Genomic DNA, 14,503 nt, shown 5'->3' with positions numbered 1-14,503 from the left:
TGTTGTAGACCCAGAAACTAGCAATAACTGCCATAACCACAGCTCCACAGATAACCTGCTTAAACATCTCTCCTCCACTGTTGTTTCTAAAGAATGTGGGGTTGTCTGTTTTAGGGGTGCCAATCTGTAATAGATGGTAATTTTTGAGGGTGTCTATTTGATTGATTCTGGGTAACTAATGGATCAAAGTTTTCCTACCCTCCTCCGTTTCCACCCTCTCTTCAAAGTCTTTCAGCTTCCTCTCCCCCTTTCCAGTTTCACTCAGTGTGAACTTTATGCTTTAGAGAAAATACTCTTTTCTTTAACTCAATTAAGGGTTTATTGGGGAAGACAGGAAAGGATGGTTGATTAGTTAAAATTGATAAAAAATCTGAAATCAGAAATCTGGCTATTAAAATTGTGGTAAAGTTTATATATCAGTAACCACTTCATCATTATGAAGATGAAGACAGAGTTTATACAATCCACATAAAAGGACATGGAAGGACTGTGAATTTTGGATTTTTGATCATGAGGATATGTAAGAATGTGTTATACATGTTAACATCACATATATGCATGCACATCCTACATAGAAAAGGAAGATGTCTCATGGAATGGGTAAGTATACAACGTACAGCATAGTGGCAAAACACAGTCACACTGATAAAATTTCTGTGAAAAATTCAAGCAGACTGAGATGAATTTGCACAGAAATCAAGAACAATTTATATGCATGTACACATGTAAATTTGTAATAAGTACAACACATGTAGATACGAATGTACTAATTAACTATATTAGAATAGTTTATTATTCTAATGACTAACAATAGTTTCAGCTTAGTGAATTTGTTCAAGTCTTAGGGAAGTAAAGACAGACATAGAACTACGTAAGTATAGAACTTAGATTGCATTATAATTGTAGGTTAGCAATTGTTAGTACTAGAAAATTTTACTTAATGGACTTTATAGACATTAGGAGATAAGACAGTTGCATATTCAAAATGTTATGGATATTGTTGAATTGGTTTGAAAATTGTTACATGATTTGTTATTATGTAAAAACCATGCTCATGTAAATCCTATTACATAAACCATTTTCCTATACCCAATCTTAGCATAGAACTAGATAGAAAGTAGGAGGGTAGGAAAGCTTCACACACACACACGAAGAAGAAGGGAACGTAATGAATTCTGCTTTGTTGTGTATAAGCTATCTGTTGAATATCCAGTTCAAGATGTCAGAATGGCAGTACAAGATTGGAGGTCTGCAGAAAGGACGGGGCAAGAAAGGTGGTACAGAATTAGTAATTATATCCATGGAAGCTGATGAGATCACCAAATTATGCAGTATGGAGGAAGAAGGGAAGAGAACCCTGTGGGATACCCTGTGGACAGAAACCTATGGGACACACTAAACTGGATGAGGATCTAGCAAAGAAGACTGAGAAATGGTCTCAACATTATCTCCTCCTTTTGAAAAATAAGGAGAATGGAAAACAGAAATGGCCACTCAATTTGATAGGACTATTCATAATAACCTGTGATAGTACATCAGAAAACTTGTAGAATAGAAGGCAAATCATAAGTTAAAGATGGTAACAACAACAAAAAAAAGAAAATGGAAATTACCCATTAAAAAAGTTGGCAGTGAAAAGATAAAGAGAAGCTAAAAGAGGCAAAAAAAAATTGGTTTCTTTGTGGTTTGTTTTTAAGAGTAAAGCTTCAGAGTAGGAGGAGAGTTTGAATAAGTAATAGAAAGGGGGAAGCAGGAGAGTAATATTCAAATTTACATAGGAAGAGAACATAATCAAAAGTAGATAGTGAATGTGTTGTTGGCAGTAGTTTCACAAGTTAACACAATGCAACATATGTGGTCACATATTCTTTCCAATTACACATAGACATACAAACTATTGAAGAGATTTAATTTTATATTTTTAAAAATATAAAATCATTTATGCTATACATATTAATATAATTAACTGATTTAAAGCATTTATATTCTCAGTCTATAAGCTGAGAGTAGAGAATAAATGTTTTTCTAGCCTTACCACCCTATGGACTTTCCCCCTTATTTTGTCATCCTTTAGCCTATATACACTTAATTTGTGTTATAGAGCTTAATTATATAATTAACTACTTAAATTATCTACCTTCTCACTGAATTTTATTATGTGCTCAAATTGTTTCACAGATGTATGTAAAAAGCTATATAAGTGTATTCTACTTAGGTATTCAACAAAGTATGTAGTAGGCATTTGACAAAACATTTATTGAGCATGGAATTAATCAATAAATATATGAAACCCAAAGCTTTGTTTAAAATATTCAGTTTCATAAGTTCAGAACATTTTTAACAAGGATATATCACAAACTATTAAACATTTTAATGAATTATGACTTGTGACAAAATGTATTGTACACATATTTTTATTTAAAACTTGCCATTTTTCTATTTAAAAAACATTTAAATCTTATACAATTACACAAGATAGTTATATATGCTCTTTGTTCTTAATGTAAATAACTGTTCATTATTTTACAGGGGCTTGATTGGTTACATTTTGAAAAATGAATGAAACATTTTCTTTAATTCTTTCAAGAAAGGGATCGTGAAGATTCTGATGTTTCCCAGAGAAATGTTTCCATTGTTTCAATTGTGACATGGAAAGAGGCTTTTTGGAGTCCAGCTTCTGGTGATTTGGGCCAAGCTGACAACTTCTATAAGTAGAGGGTTCTTCCAAAGACTCAGCTGAAATGAGTAAAAGAGTCAGAAACATTTCAGTCCCTATTAATATTCTGTTTTCTAACTAAATCTTATCTTATTTTCAAATGAAGATTCACTTTCTCTCTCTCCCACATGCTTCAATCTTCCCAATAAGAAAACAAGAAAAATAAAATCCTTGCTACTAACATTATAGTGAAACAAAACAAATGACCACATTAGCCAAGTTCAAAAAGTGGCTTGATCTACACTCTGAGCCTATCACCTCTTTATCAGGAAGTAAACAACATATTTCATCACTAGTCCCCTGGAATTGTGATTAGTCATTGCATTTTGATCAGTGTTCCCAAATCATTTGAGGTTGCTTGTTTTTAAAATACCATTGTTAGGGGGCAGCTGGGTGGCTCAGTGGATTGAGAGCCTAGAGACCAGGCCTAGAGATGGGAGGTCCTAGGTTCAAATCTGGCCTCAAGACACTTCCCAGCTGTGTGACCCTGGGCAAGTCACTTGACCCCCATTGCCTAGCTCTTACCACTTTTTTGCCTTGGAACCAATACACAGTATTTATTCCAAGATGGAAGGTAAGGATTTTTTTTTTAAATATCATTGTTACTATAAAAAATTGTTCTCCTAGTTCTGCTCCCTTCACTCTATCAGTTCATACAAGTCTTCCTAGTTTAAATTCTCTCCTTCATTTTGTACAGCATAATAATATTTCACAAAATTTATATCTTTCTTTGTCAGCTAGTCAATAAGCATTTATTAAGTACCTATTATGTGTCAGGCACTATGTTAAGCTCTAAAGATAAAAAGAAAGTCAAAAACAGTCCTTGCTCTAAAGAAGTTTTGTTCCAATGGGGGACACAACAACCAAATATTTACAAACAAGCTATATACAGGATAAATTGGGGGAAATGTCAGCAGAAAAGTATTAAGATCAAGAATTGGGAAAGGCTTCTTGTAGAAGGCGGGACTTTAAATAAGACTTAAAGGAAGCCAGGAAAGCCAGGAGGTGAAGATGAGAAGGGAGAGTACTCCAAGTATAGGAGACAGTCAGTGAAAATGCTCAGTTTGGAGATGAGTGTCTCAGAGGACCAGCAAGGAGGTCAAATATCACTACATTACAGAATATGTTGAGGTAAGTCAGGTATAAAAAAAGGATTGGAAAAATAGGAAGGGGATAGGTTATGAAGGGCTTCATAAGTCAAATAGGGGATTTCACATTTTATCAAAGAGGCCATAAGGAACCACCACAGTTTACTGAATAGAGAAATGGTCAGACCTGTAATTTAAAATTAACCTGATTGTTGAATAGGGGATGGATTAAAGTGGGAAGGGGCTTGAAGCAGGCATACTACCAGAAATCTATTGCAATACACCAAGCACAAAGTGATAAGGGCCTACACCAACCAGGTTGGTTGCTGTATAAGAGGAGAGAAGAGAGCACATAAAAGAGACCTCATAAAGGTAGGAATGCCAGGATTTGACAATTAATTGAGTATAAGGGATGAGAGAGAGTAAGGAATTGACACCCAAATGCAGGCCTGGGTGATTGAGAGATTGATTGTACAGTAATACATGGTGTGAATGTGAAATCCCTTAACCCACTCCATGATTACCTCATTAGGAGATACATATTCTTTACTTAGGTATTTTTGCAGTTCAGTTATTTTGTAATTTTGTAATTTTATTGGGCAAGCATTCAATTATTTCTGCAAAATAATCACCAAGATTTTTCCTGTAAAAATTTTGTCTAAAAAGGACTACATAACATGCATATTTGATGAAATTTATCTTCTCACACCTATAACTTTTTGCATTTTTCCTTTATCTAATTTTTCTACTTTTTGCTTGCACGTTGGTAAGAATTAAGTATAAATAGATCTGAAAATAACTATCTCTAGCTCAAATTTGGACTATATAAGAAGTCTTCAGGGGGCAGCTGGGTAGCTCAGTGGATTGAGAACCAGGCCTAGAGACTGGAGGTCCTAGGTTCAAATCTGGCCTCAGACACTTCCCAGCTGTGTGACCCTGGGCAAGTCACTTGACCCCCATTGCCTAGCCCTTACCACTCTTCTGCCTTGGAGCCAATACACAGTATTGGCTCCAAGGCAGAAGGTAAGGGTTTTAAAAAAAAAAAAGAAGAAGTCTTCAGCTGCCAACCAGAGTCCAGCTTTATTGTGAGACCAGTCCTCTCAATAAACCTACTTCTTTTTGGCTTAGAGACTTGGGGGGGGGGGGTTGTGTTTGTTTGTTTGTTTGTTTTTGGTGTCTTGGCTAATAAATTTTCATGACAAGGGTTGTACAGTAATTGACAGTAATAGGCAAGTTATAAAAAGGAGAGGATTGGGGAGGAAAAACAATGAGTTATTTTGGACATCCTGAATTTGAGATGTCTATAAGACACCTACCTCAAGATGTACAGTAGACAATTGGAAATGTGAGATTGGAGATAAGGAGAATTTCGAGCTAGACAAGTGATCTACAAAGAGATGATAATTGAATCTATGAAGGCTAATAAAATCATCAAACAAAAGAGAATATGAAGAAGAGGGCCCAGATGCCCACAATTAGTGGGCATGATGTGGATGAAGATTCAGCAAAAGAAACAGGAGTAGTGGTCAGGCAGGTAGGAGGAAAACCAGGAAAGAGCACTGTGACAAAAAAGTATAAGAGTATAAGAAAAGGATGACCTGGGGCAGCTGGATGGCTCTGTAAATGTGGGATTAATTCTCCCCTGCCTATTTTTTTTAATAAAACCCTTACCTTCCAATTGTCTCCAAGGCAGAGGAGTGTCCCCTGCCTATTTTTAATCACCAGAAGTATATACACTTCATTTTATCCTTAAGTGGGAGAAGTCTGTGACCCATGTATGCTAAAGTGGGTGACAAATCAAAAATGACTGACTGCCCTCTGGGCAGTCCTAAGTAAAGCTAAAACTATAATTGATCCACATAAAGTGGAAGGAATACACAGGAAATGACACAAACACAAAGAAGTGTCTTTAAAAGCAGTTGCAACTTCCTGTGAAGGAAGTTCTTTGGAATTCTTTGGAGTTCAGAGTTCGAGTTCAAGGCTGGTGAAAAATCTGCTTTGTGGACCTGAGACTGAAATTTAGTGAGACTATTCTAGAATATTTCCCTTTGAACCACCATGTGGGTGAGTGAAAAGGCTGATTCCCTTCCCTGGCTTTTCTGGAGACAAGTCTCTGGAGAGGCCCCTGTTTTAGAGAAGACCTTGTGGCTGGAACCCTTGCTTAGTTTACTTCTGGGAACTCCTTTGCTTGGGCCTCTGAAGCCCCATCTGGTTTGAACCTGGCCAGAGTAATTATCTACTCTAATCTCTCTCACTACCCTTATTTTCACTCTTTCTCCTTTTGTAAATAAACTGCCATAAAAAGTCATTCTAACTTGATCACATCCTATATTCAAATATTTTCAGCAACCACATCCTATATTCAAATCTAGCATCAGGCACTTCCTATTTGTATGACCCGGGACAAGTCACTTATCCCCAATTACTGTGAATTTCAAAACTATTCCACCCTATTAAGACCATTCTTTAGAAGATCGGATTTAGCTATTTCCTGATCAATAACAATAGAGATACTTCGAATAACAGAATCAGGTCTTGAAAACTACATTCTCCACCCTACTCAGTGTAACAAGATTAGGAAGGGCTGCAGCAAACTCAAGATTTAATTATTTGAGAATATGGCCTTCAACAGACATGTGCAAAAAAAAGGACAGACCTCTGGGCTGTTCTCTGTCAAGCTAGAGCCACCATTAGCACATATGAGACGCAGGAAGTGAGGTAGAGAATAGCCTCTGGAGTTATCGGGACTTCCTGTGAGGAGGGCTACAGTTGAGTTCAAGGCTGGTGCTTGGGGTTGGAGGAGCCCCACGAACTGTTTTCCTTCAGATTGGTCACGCGAGTGATAAGGACTGATTCCTTTCCCTGACTTGGCTATCCAAGGCCTTAAAGTCCGCTTTGGCTCAGCCTGAGCCAGAGTGGTTCTGAATTAAACTTCTTCTCTCCCTTTTCCTCTTCTCTCTCTCTCTCTATCTCTCTCTCTCTCTCTCTCTCTCTCTCTCTCTCTCTCTCTCTCTCTCTCTCTCTCTCTCTCTCTCTCTCTCTCATGCTTTCTTCCTCCTATTGTAATTAAAACACCATAAAAATTTGGCAGCTGACTTGAGTGTTTCATTTAGGAATTAATATATATCAGTCTTTTAAAGTGATTTCAATATCACATTACCTAGCCCTTACCTCTCTTCTGCCTTGGAAGGAATACTTAGTATTAATTCTAAGACAGAAGGTAAGGATTTTTAAGAAAAAAAGAGGATGATCAATAATGTTAAAGGCTTGTTGAGAGGTCAAGAGAATGAAGAATGGGAAAAGGCCATTAGATTTTATAATCAAGAGATCACAGATAACTTTGGAGAGAGCCATCTCAGTGGAATGATAAAGTTGAAAGCTGGACTGTAGCCTTAAGAAGAGATTGAGAGGAGAGAAGGTCTTTTGTAGATGGCTACAAAAGGCCAGAGAAATACACAACAATAAGCAGGGAAAGTTGGATCAAATGTGGGTTTTTTTGAGGATGTAGAAGTATAGATATATTTGTAGGCAGTAGGGAAGTAGCCAGTAGACAAGAAGAGACTGAAGATTAATGATAGTGGGGCCATTCTGCTGGAGAAGATGTGTATGTGGAAGAGAAGGGTCACATCTTCATATGAGGCAGCAGTGGTAAAGGAGAAGATAATTGCAAACGGCATTGTGTGATATGAGAAAAAAAGAAAAAGAAGTTCTTGGCAAATAGTTTCAATTTTTTGAGTGAAATATGAGGAAAAGTTTCAGTTGAGAGAATGGGGGGAGAACTATAGGAGGAGAGTTGAAAAGGTTTGATAAAGTCACTGTGGTGAATGGAATAGTGAATTTAACTGGAATAAATACATAAAGGCAATAAAAGCATTGTTTTGCTGCAGTGAAGAGCTAACTCAGACTATGCAAAATAAATTTGAAGCAGACCTAGTCAGTATTGGTGATTTCCTCGAGTTCTATACAGCAGCATGTCATTAAGGAGTAAAGACAGGGAAATGGTGGAAATAATCTAAGGCTGGGGTTTGACAGGGCTAAATTGATATGATAAATAGGAAAGAGACTCAAGAGAAGAAAACAACAAAAAATGAACTGATTCACTAAGTGGTAAGGAAAGAGAAGAGAATGTAGACAATGTAGAGGTGAAGACCTAGGAAAAAATGAGGGGAGGGATGGAAGGTCACTGTGAAGATAAAGAACAGATAAATAACTGCAGTTTCAAGGCAGAAAAAGTAAAAGACAAGAGATTATGGTCAGCTAAAGAAACTGCAGAGTTCATGAATAGAAAAGGTAATGGAAGACAGGGATATGACTATCTCTGTATTTAGCTGTGGTGTGGTGGAGGTCATGACAAATAAATGAGAGGTGTTGGACAGGGTATAAATATGTATGATGAAATCCCACAGTGTGAGGAAAGGAGCTGGAGAGGAAAAAGAAACACGAACCAGGCCCTGAACTGATTAAAAAAGGAAGGGAGTGTCTTTTATAACTATTTAGTGATGTCAGTCAATGTAATAAAGATTCTCTGTCATCATTTAAAATTTATTTTTTGTTAATACTCTATAGAATGATAGTAAGAAAATTAAAAGAAATTGGACATTTCAACAATAGTTAAGTTATACACTAACACAAAAAATTACATCAACTCAAGCAAAAATGAAAGATAACAAGCAGGTAGATTTCATTATCTGATCTTAAATAAAACCCTTTGTCAGATACACTGAACAAGTTAAAATGTAGTTATTGAAACTGCATCTTCCCTATGTACCCCATTAAATGTTCCTACTGATTGAGGGGAACTACAAATGTATTCTCTATAAGATTACACACTGTTATTTTTGAATGGAGCTATTACAACAGGATTTAAAAATCCTTCCTAAGCCATTCTGTTTTTGTAGTCAATTCAAAGATAAAATTAAATTAAATTAATTTAGATAATCACTGAAGTTTGAAAAATTACTTTTTTCTCAGCTCCACCTTCCAGCAGTGCCTTGTAAAATGAGAAAACCCAACAAGACAACATCTGAAAGAATTAGGCTTCTTCGTGCTTAGTTTAAAATTTTTCTACTGCTGAAAAATAAGCAAATTAATTTTATTTTAGCTATAGAAATAAAACTAACCTTGATGTTCTTTCTTTTCCACACACTCACAGTCTAATAGATCATGAGTCACACAATCTGAATCTTCATGTAAGGTGAACAAATTTTTGAGTTCTTCCACTGAAAATTGGATATGTTCAGATGTCTTGGCCAGATCTACCACTGCCCCAGAAAGACCTTGCTTACTTATTTGTCTCTGATAAATCTTTTCTTCAATTGTGCCTGAAGAGAAAATAGCCATTAAAAGTACCTTAAATTCCAATACTTTTTAAAAATTAAGTATATGTTATTAGTATACTAGTTAAAAAGAGCTCTTGACATTTGACACAAAAGTTATTTTTCTATTCAAAACTGACGTGATCATTTCAATACCCTGAGGGAACAAATCAAAAGTCATATGAGCTAGATTTAGGAATAAATTAATACCTGTTGTGAGAAGTCTGTAGATATGCACAGAATGTTTTTGGCCATCTCGCCACACTCTAGCCATTGCCTATCAAAAAAGACCAATGTAATTTACAAGATGGTACATTAATCTAGGAATCTTGAATTACTATATACTTGTAGACATCAAAGCCAAAGTTTGGAGAAGAAAAGGAGAGAGGGAAGGAGAAAAGAAAGGGGAAGGTGAAAAAGAAGGGAATAAGCACGTGTATAACATCTATTATGTTCCAGGCACTAGAATCAGCACTTTAAAAATATTATCTCACTTGATTCTAACAACCCTGTGATGTAGGTGCTATTATTATCACTCCCATTTTACAGCTGAGGAAACTGAGACCAAGAGACATTAATTGACTTGCCCAGGGTTACACAGCTAATAAGTGTCCAAGTGTCATATACGAATTCAGGTCTTTATGGTACAAGCTCAACATTCTATCCACTACACTATTCAGCCACCTCACAGTGATTGGGTACCCTTGCAAGTGTGCCAGTTCCACATTTTGGTTCCTCTTTACAAGGAAATCAGAGTATTGTTGCCATATTGAGTACTCTCTTAATGTGCTATTAACCTGTGTTGGCTGTATGTAGTAGGGAATTAACCACCCTGCCTGCACCAAAGCATGGGCATGTGGACACAGAAGCCTTCAGGAATCAGCAGCCTCTGTGACAGGTATTCCAGTCCAAGTAACATCAGAGGATCTCCTAAGGGAAGTGGATTTCTTTAGGGAATTGTCATGGGTGGAGGGTGGCTCAGAATTGACCTAACCAGCCATCCTTAGACTTTTGCTATCAGCACAAACTATAAGCAGATATTTTTTCATGCCTAGAGAAAGCATTAACAGCCCCATGATTGCCCACACTCATTCCTAGAAAACAACCATTCCAAAATACAAACTCTATGCCCCCCAATGGTAAAGAACATAATAAAAAGAAGATCCTAAAATGCCTTAAATCACTTTATTTTATACACACACACATACACACATCTATATTTATATATATACATACACACACATACAAAGCTTTCCTACCTGAATATCAGTAGCTGGATTCCAATCAATATCATACAAAATTAAATGAGACCCTCCAATAAGGTTCAGTCCCACACCACCAGCCTTTGAACTTAAAAGGAATACAAAAACTGATGAATGTTTGCTATTGAATCCATCAACAATTTGCTGCCTCTGTACAACTGGGGTTTGCCCATCAAGTCTTGTACAAGTATATCCATGACGTGTGCAGACTGCTTGCAAAATATTCAGAGTTTGTGTATAATTAGAAACCAGCACTACCCTGTCAAAAAGAGAAAAAGGCCTCTTACATCTTGCTTTTTTGAAAATTATATGATACTACTATAACAGTTGCTACTTACAGAGCAAATAATAATGAGTTTGGGACTTTTATAAATAAAAATTTTAATCTCAATGAGACACATAAGTGTCAGTGTGTCAAAGGCTCTTTTATTCATCCTGAAGTGAAAGGGCCCTCCCAAGCCAGTGTTACAAAAGGGTTACAGCAAGCAAGCAGGTATGAAGAGAGGAGGTGCACAGATTTCCTTTTATCCTGGTCCCTGAGCAAAGATAATTCCTCCCTTCATTAACCACTGGCTGGGTACTTAAGTTACAATCTTACCTTGAAAATGAAAGCTAGCTAATAGGAATGAGCAATTTACAGACCCAATTATCCTACTAATTATTCAGGCGGGATTTAACCAATCAAAACAAGGATTGGGGTTTAACCAATCAAAGGAGGAGCAAGTTATACACTGCTCTTAAGATTCAGTTTCTACCCATCACTTCTTATCTCCTCACCCAAATGTACTTCATTGAATTCATGTTATCTCAATTCCCCCCCACTACTGTTAGTATAGTATTATGGAACTAATAACCAATACTATTTAGTACACAGCATATAATTATAGTAATATACTAACATATACTAGTACATGCTAATATAACAGCTTGCTGAACAATTAGAAGATTAACAAACATAGCACATTTAGTATATTATGAACACTTACAAGATACCCCCAGTAGAATATAAATTCCATAGGGGGAAAAGACAATTTTGCTTTTGTCTTTGAAATCTTAGCACTAAGTTGAGTGCCTTGATAGAATAGGAACTAATAACATTTGCTCATTTGAATGAAATGGCATCTTCAAAAGTTATAATTAATGCAGCTATTTGTGAGAACAACAAAATTTAAATTTTTATCAGTTTACAAGTTAAAGATTTACTCTGGGTCATCAATATAAGTAATAGACCATTTCTCCATAGCTCCACCCCCTGCTTAAATTCATCATGCCCAGTCTTAGTATTCATTTTGGCTGAATTATCTACCATGGCTGGGCCACCTCCCTCTTGTCTATAAATCTGATTCTCTAGCTTTCAACATTCAAGAATCAGGATCTTGGTATGCTTTTCTACTTTAGATCTTAAAATTGAATACATCCTCAAACCATTGGCCTTCTGGCTCCTTAGATATTTGTATTCAAATATTTCAAATTTGCAATTCTCCAATTATAATTCCCTGATAGAAGTAATTAAACATGCAGTTCTCAATGAAAAGAGATATGAATACCATATGATCAAATGTTCCAAATTATTCATTAAAGAAGTGCATCTCTGAGGTTTCACCTCATACCGATCACTTTGGCAAAAATGTCAAAAAAGGAAAATGACAATTGTTGGAAGGGCTATGAGAAAACATATCAATGAATTGTTGACAAAGCTGTGAATTGATACAGTCATTCTGGAAAGCAATCTAAAATTATACCTCAAAAGTCATTAAACTGTATGTACCTTTTGAAGCCCAACTATACCATTACTAGGTTTATAGAACAAAGAAAAAGTAAAAAGATTCATCTATAGGAAAATATCGAAGCTCCTTTTGGAGTAGCAAAGAGCTAAAACTCTTTGTTGTAAAACTCTTTGTAAGGGGCACCTATTGAGAAATGGCTAAAAAATCCCTAATATTTTAATATAATGGAATAGTATTACATCTTAAAAAATAATAAACTGGACGTTTTTTTAAAAACTTGAAGAGACTCATGAATGGAAGCAGAGAGAAGTGATTAGAACTAAGAAAACAATTTAAATAACATTATCAAGAAAACCAACTGTAAAAAGACTTTAAAATTCTGATCAATACAGTGACCAAGTACACTTCTAAGTAATGTGGCATGTTAAACACCTCTTGACAGAAAAAGGGGATAGAGCCAAAATACGAAATAAGATAGACATTTTTATATGTAGCATGTGCTATTTTTTGCTTGACTAAAGGCCTTAAAACTAAGGCCTTAGTTTTTCTCCATCACCCTTCCAGCAAAGAGAAGGGGAGAATGGTAAGAGGAAACATGGATAGAGTAGAGAGTAGAGAAAAGAAGCACAGAAGGAAAGTTATTGAGGCATCTTTTAAAAAATATCCATAAGATAACAGAAGACCAAGAAAGATTACAGATTAGCAGGACAGCTTTGAAAGCCACAAATTATATACCTAAACCGAAATGTATACATACACAACAGAAATATGGAGTTTCTTACAGTCATCTTTTTCTGTTCTGATATATGTATATGGAAATTCCAACTGTTTTTGGTATTTGTTAAAATGAAAAAAAATATTTTTAAAGAACAACAGAAAAGAGAGTTATAGAGGTAGAAATTAGAGCTATAGAGAAATAAGTAGGCTAATCCAACATTTCCAAGAGCAGTGATTATAATTTATTTGATTATGGATCCAAAACTGAAGAATGCCTGCAGCGGGAAGTGTAAAGCAAAGCATGGCTTGGGCCTAGATATAGCAGAAGATTGCAAGGAATCCAGTGTTGGAGTGACAAGTTTTTTTGTCTTAACATTCAAACCATGTTTTTACAAAACACTACACTATTTGTTTCCTTGTTATAGAAAACCACAAATTCATTTCCATGTTATAGAAAATTACAAATGTTAAATGATTCCATAAAAATGAAAGAAAATAAGCACTCACAATAGCTAATAAATTGATGATTTCAAGACACAGATTTTATGATCAATTAGTTGGTATTTCAGCAACATACTTTGATACACTAGAAATACAATTCAACAAATATTAAGTGTCCACTGTATTCAAGTCACTGTGCTAAGTCCAAAGATGTTTTTCAAATATGTATTATACATTGTACTGACCCCTGAATTCAAAGCTCAGGGACTAATTTTTAAGGTTGTGTACCAAAGGAGATTGTTGAAAGGTTTCATTACCCAAAACTGAGTAGCTCATCAGCCTTATTTATTTTTTTTTTAATTTTAAGGAAATCACATTAGGAAAGCTTAAATTCCATAAGCAATGAAAGTAGCTTACAAAGCCCATCTTACTTTTCAGAAGGACTGAGTTCACGGATAGCTGCTAATAGCTTTGTCAAAACCTGTAGTTTTCCTGAATCTGTCTCAGAAAATGTGTTTGGATTGTAATCTGCAGGATAGGCATCTATCAAGCCTTCAGAAAAGTTATATTCTTCATATTGTTCAGAAGACGAGTTATTTTCTTTTTCCTATTCAAAATAATTTAAAAACTGATTAGACTCACATCAACTTCAATTCAACATTGAAAGAAAAAAAAAGAGCTCAGAGGAAGAAGAGAGATAATATAGTATTCACTTTATGATTCTATTCAACAAACATTTATTAAGCATCAATGTATAAATCACTTTTAATTGTTGGAAATAAAAAGGTATAAATGAAACAGTTCAATGAGGAAAAATGCAGAATGGCAACAATGTAAACAAAAGTGCATGCTGTATTAATAACACAATGCTCAGACCTGAAATGTACATCTCTTTCTTACTCCTTTGCAGTTCCCCCCCTCATTCTTTTTTAATTCTTTATGACAAAGAATGACTTGTTAGATAGAGAAAAGGGAAAATATATGTATGAAAATGAAAGTAATGTAAAAACAAAAAACATCAATAATATTTTTAAAAGCCTTACCTTCTATCTTAGAATCAATATTAATCAGTTCAAAGGCATAGAATGGTAAGGGGTTGGTAATTAGGGGTAAGTGACTTGCCCAGGGTCATCAATAATGTTTTGAGGGGTTTTTTGTTTTTGTTTTTATCAATAATGCTTTAAAAAATTAAATTGTTCCTATCTTCAAAAATCTCACATTACAGATGGGGAGGAAA

At 35.4% G+C, this 14,503-nt stretch overlaps 1 protein-coding gene across 5 annotated transcripts in view; it reads right to left on the bottom strand.

The window, feature by feature from the left end:
* Window positions 1-2,232: 2,232 nt before the first annotated feature.
* RAD54B (RAD54 homolog B) overlaps window positions 2,233-14,503 on the bottom strand; it is a 158,710-nt gene continuing 146,439 nt past the window's right edge. For all 5 annotated transcript variants that reach the window (XM_007488118.3, XM_056823313.1, XM_007488116.2 and 2 more), the window contains 5 exons: window positions 13,698-13,873; window positions 10,379-10,640; window positions 9,330-9,396; window positions 8,925-9,125; window positions 2,233-2,736 (listed from right to left, as the gene is read on the bottom strand). In XM_007488118.3, the coding sequence (XP_007488180.2) occupies window positions 2,519-2,736; window positions 8,925-9,125; window positions 9,330-9,396; window positions 10,379-10,640; window positions 13,698-13,873 (924 nt within the window). In that variant the 3' untranslated portion in view covers window positions 2,233-2,518. The remainder of the gene's footprint in view (window positions 2,737-8,924; window positions 9,126-9,329; window positions 9,397-10,378; window positions 10,641-13,697; window positions 13,874-14,503) is intronic.

This window comes from Monodelphis domestica, chromosome 3 (genome assembly GCF_027887165.1).
Source record: "Monodelphis domestica isolate mMonDom1 chromosome 3, mMonDom1.pri, whole genome shotgun sequence".
In the NCBI taxonomy this organism is placed as follows: domain Eukaryota; kingdom Metazoa; phylum Chordata; class Mammalia; order Didelphimorphia; family Didelphidae; genus Monodelphis; species Monodelphis domestica.
This window is presented reverse-complemented; position numbering and strand designations above follow the sequence as displayed.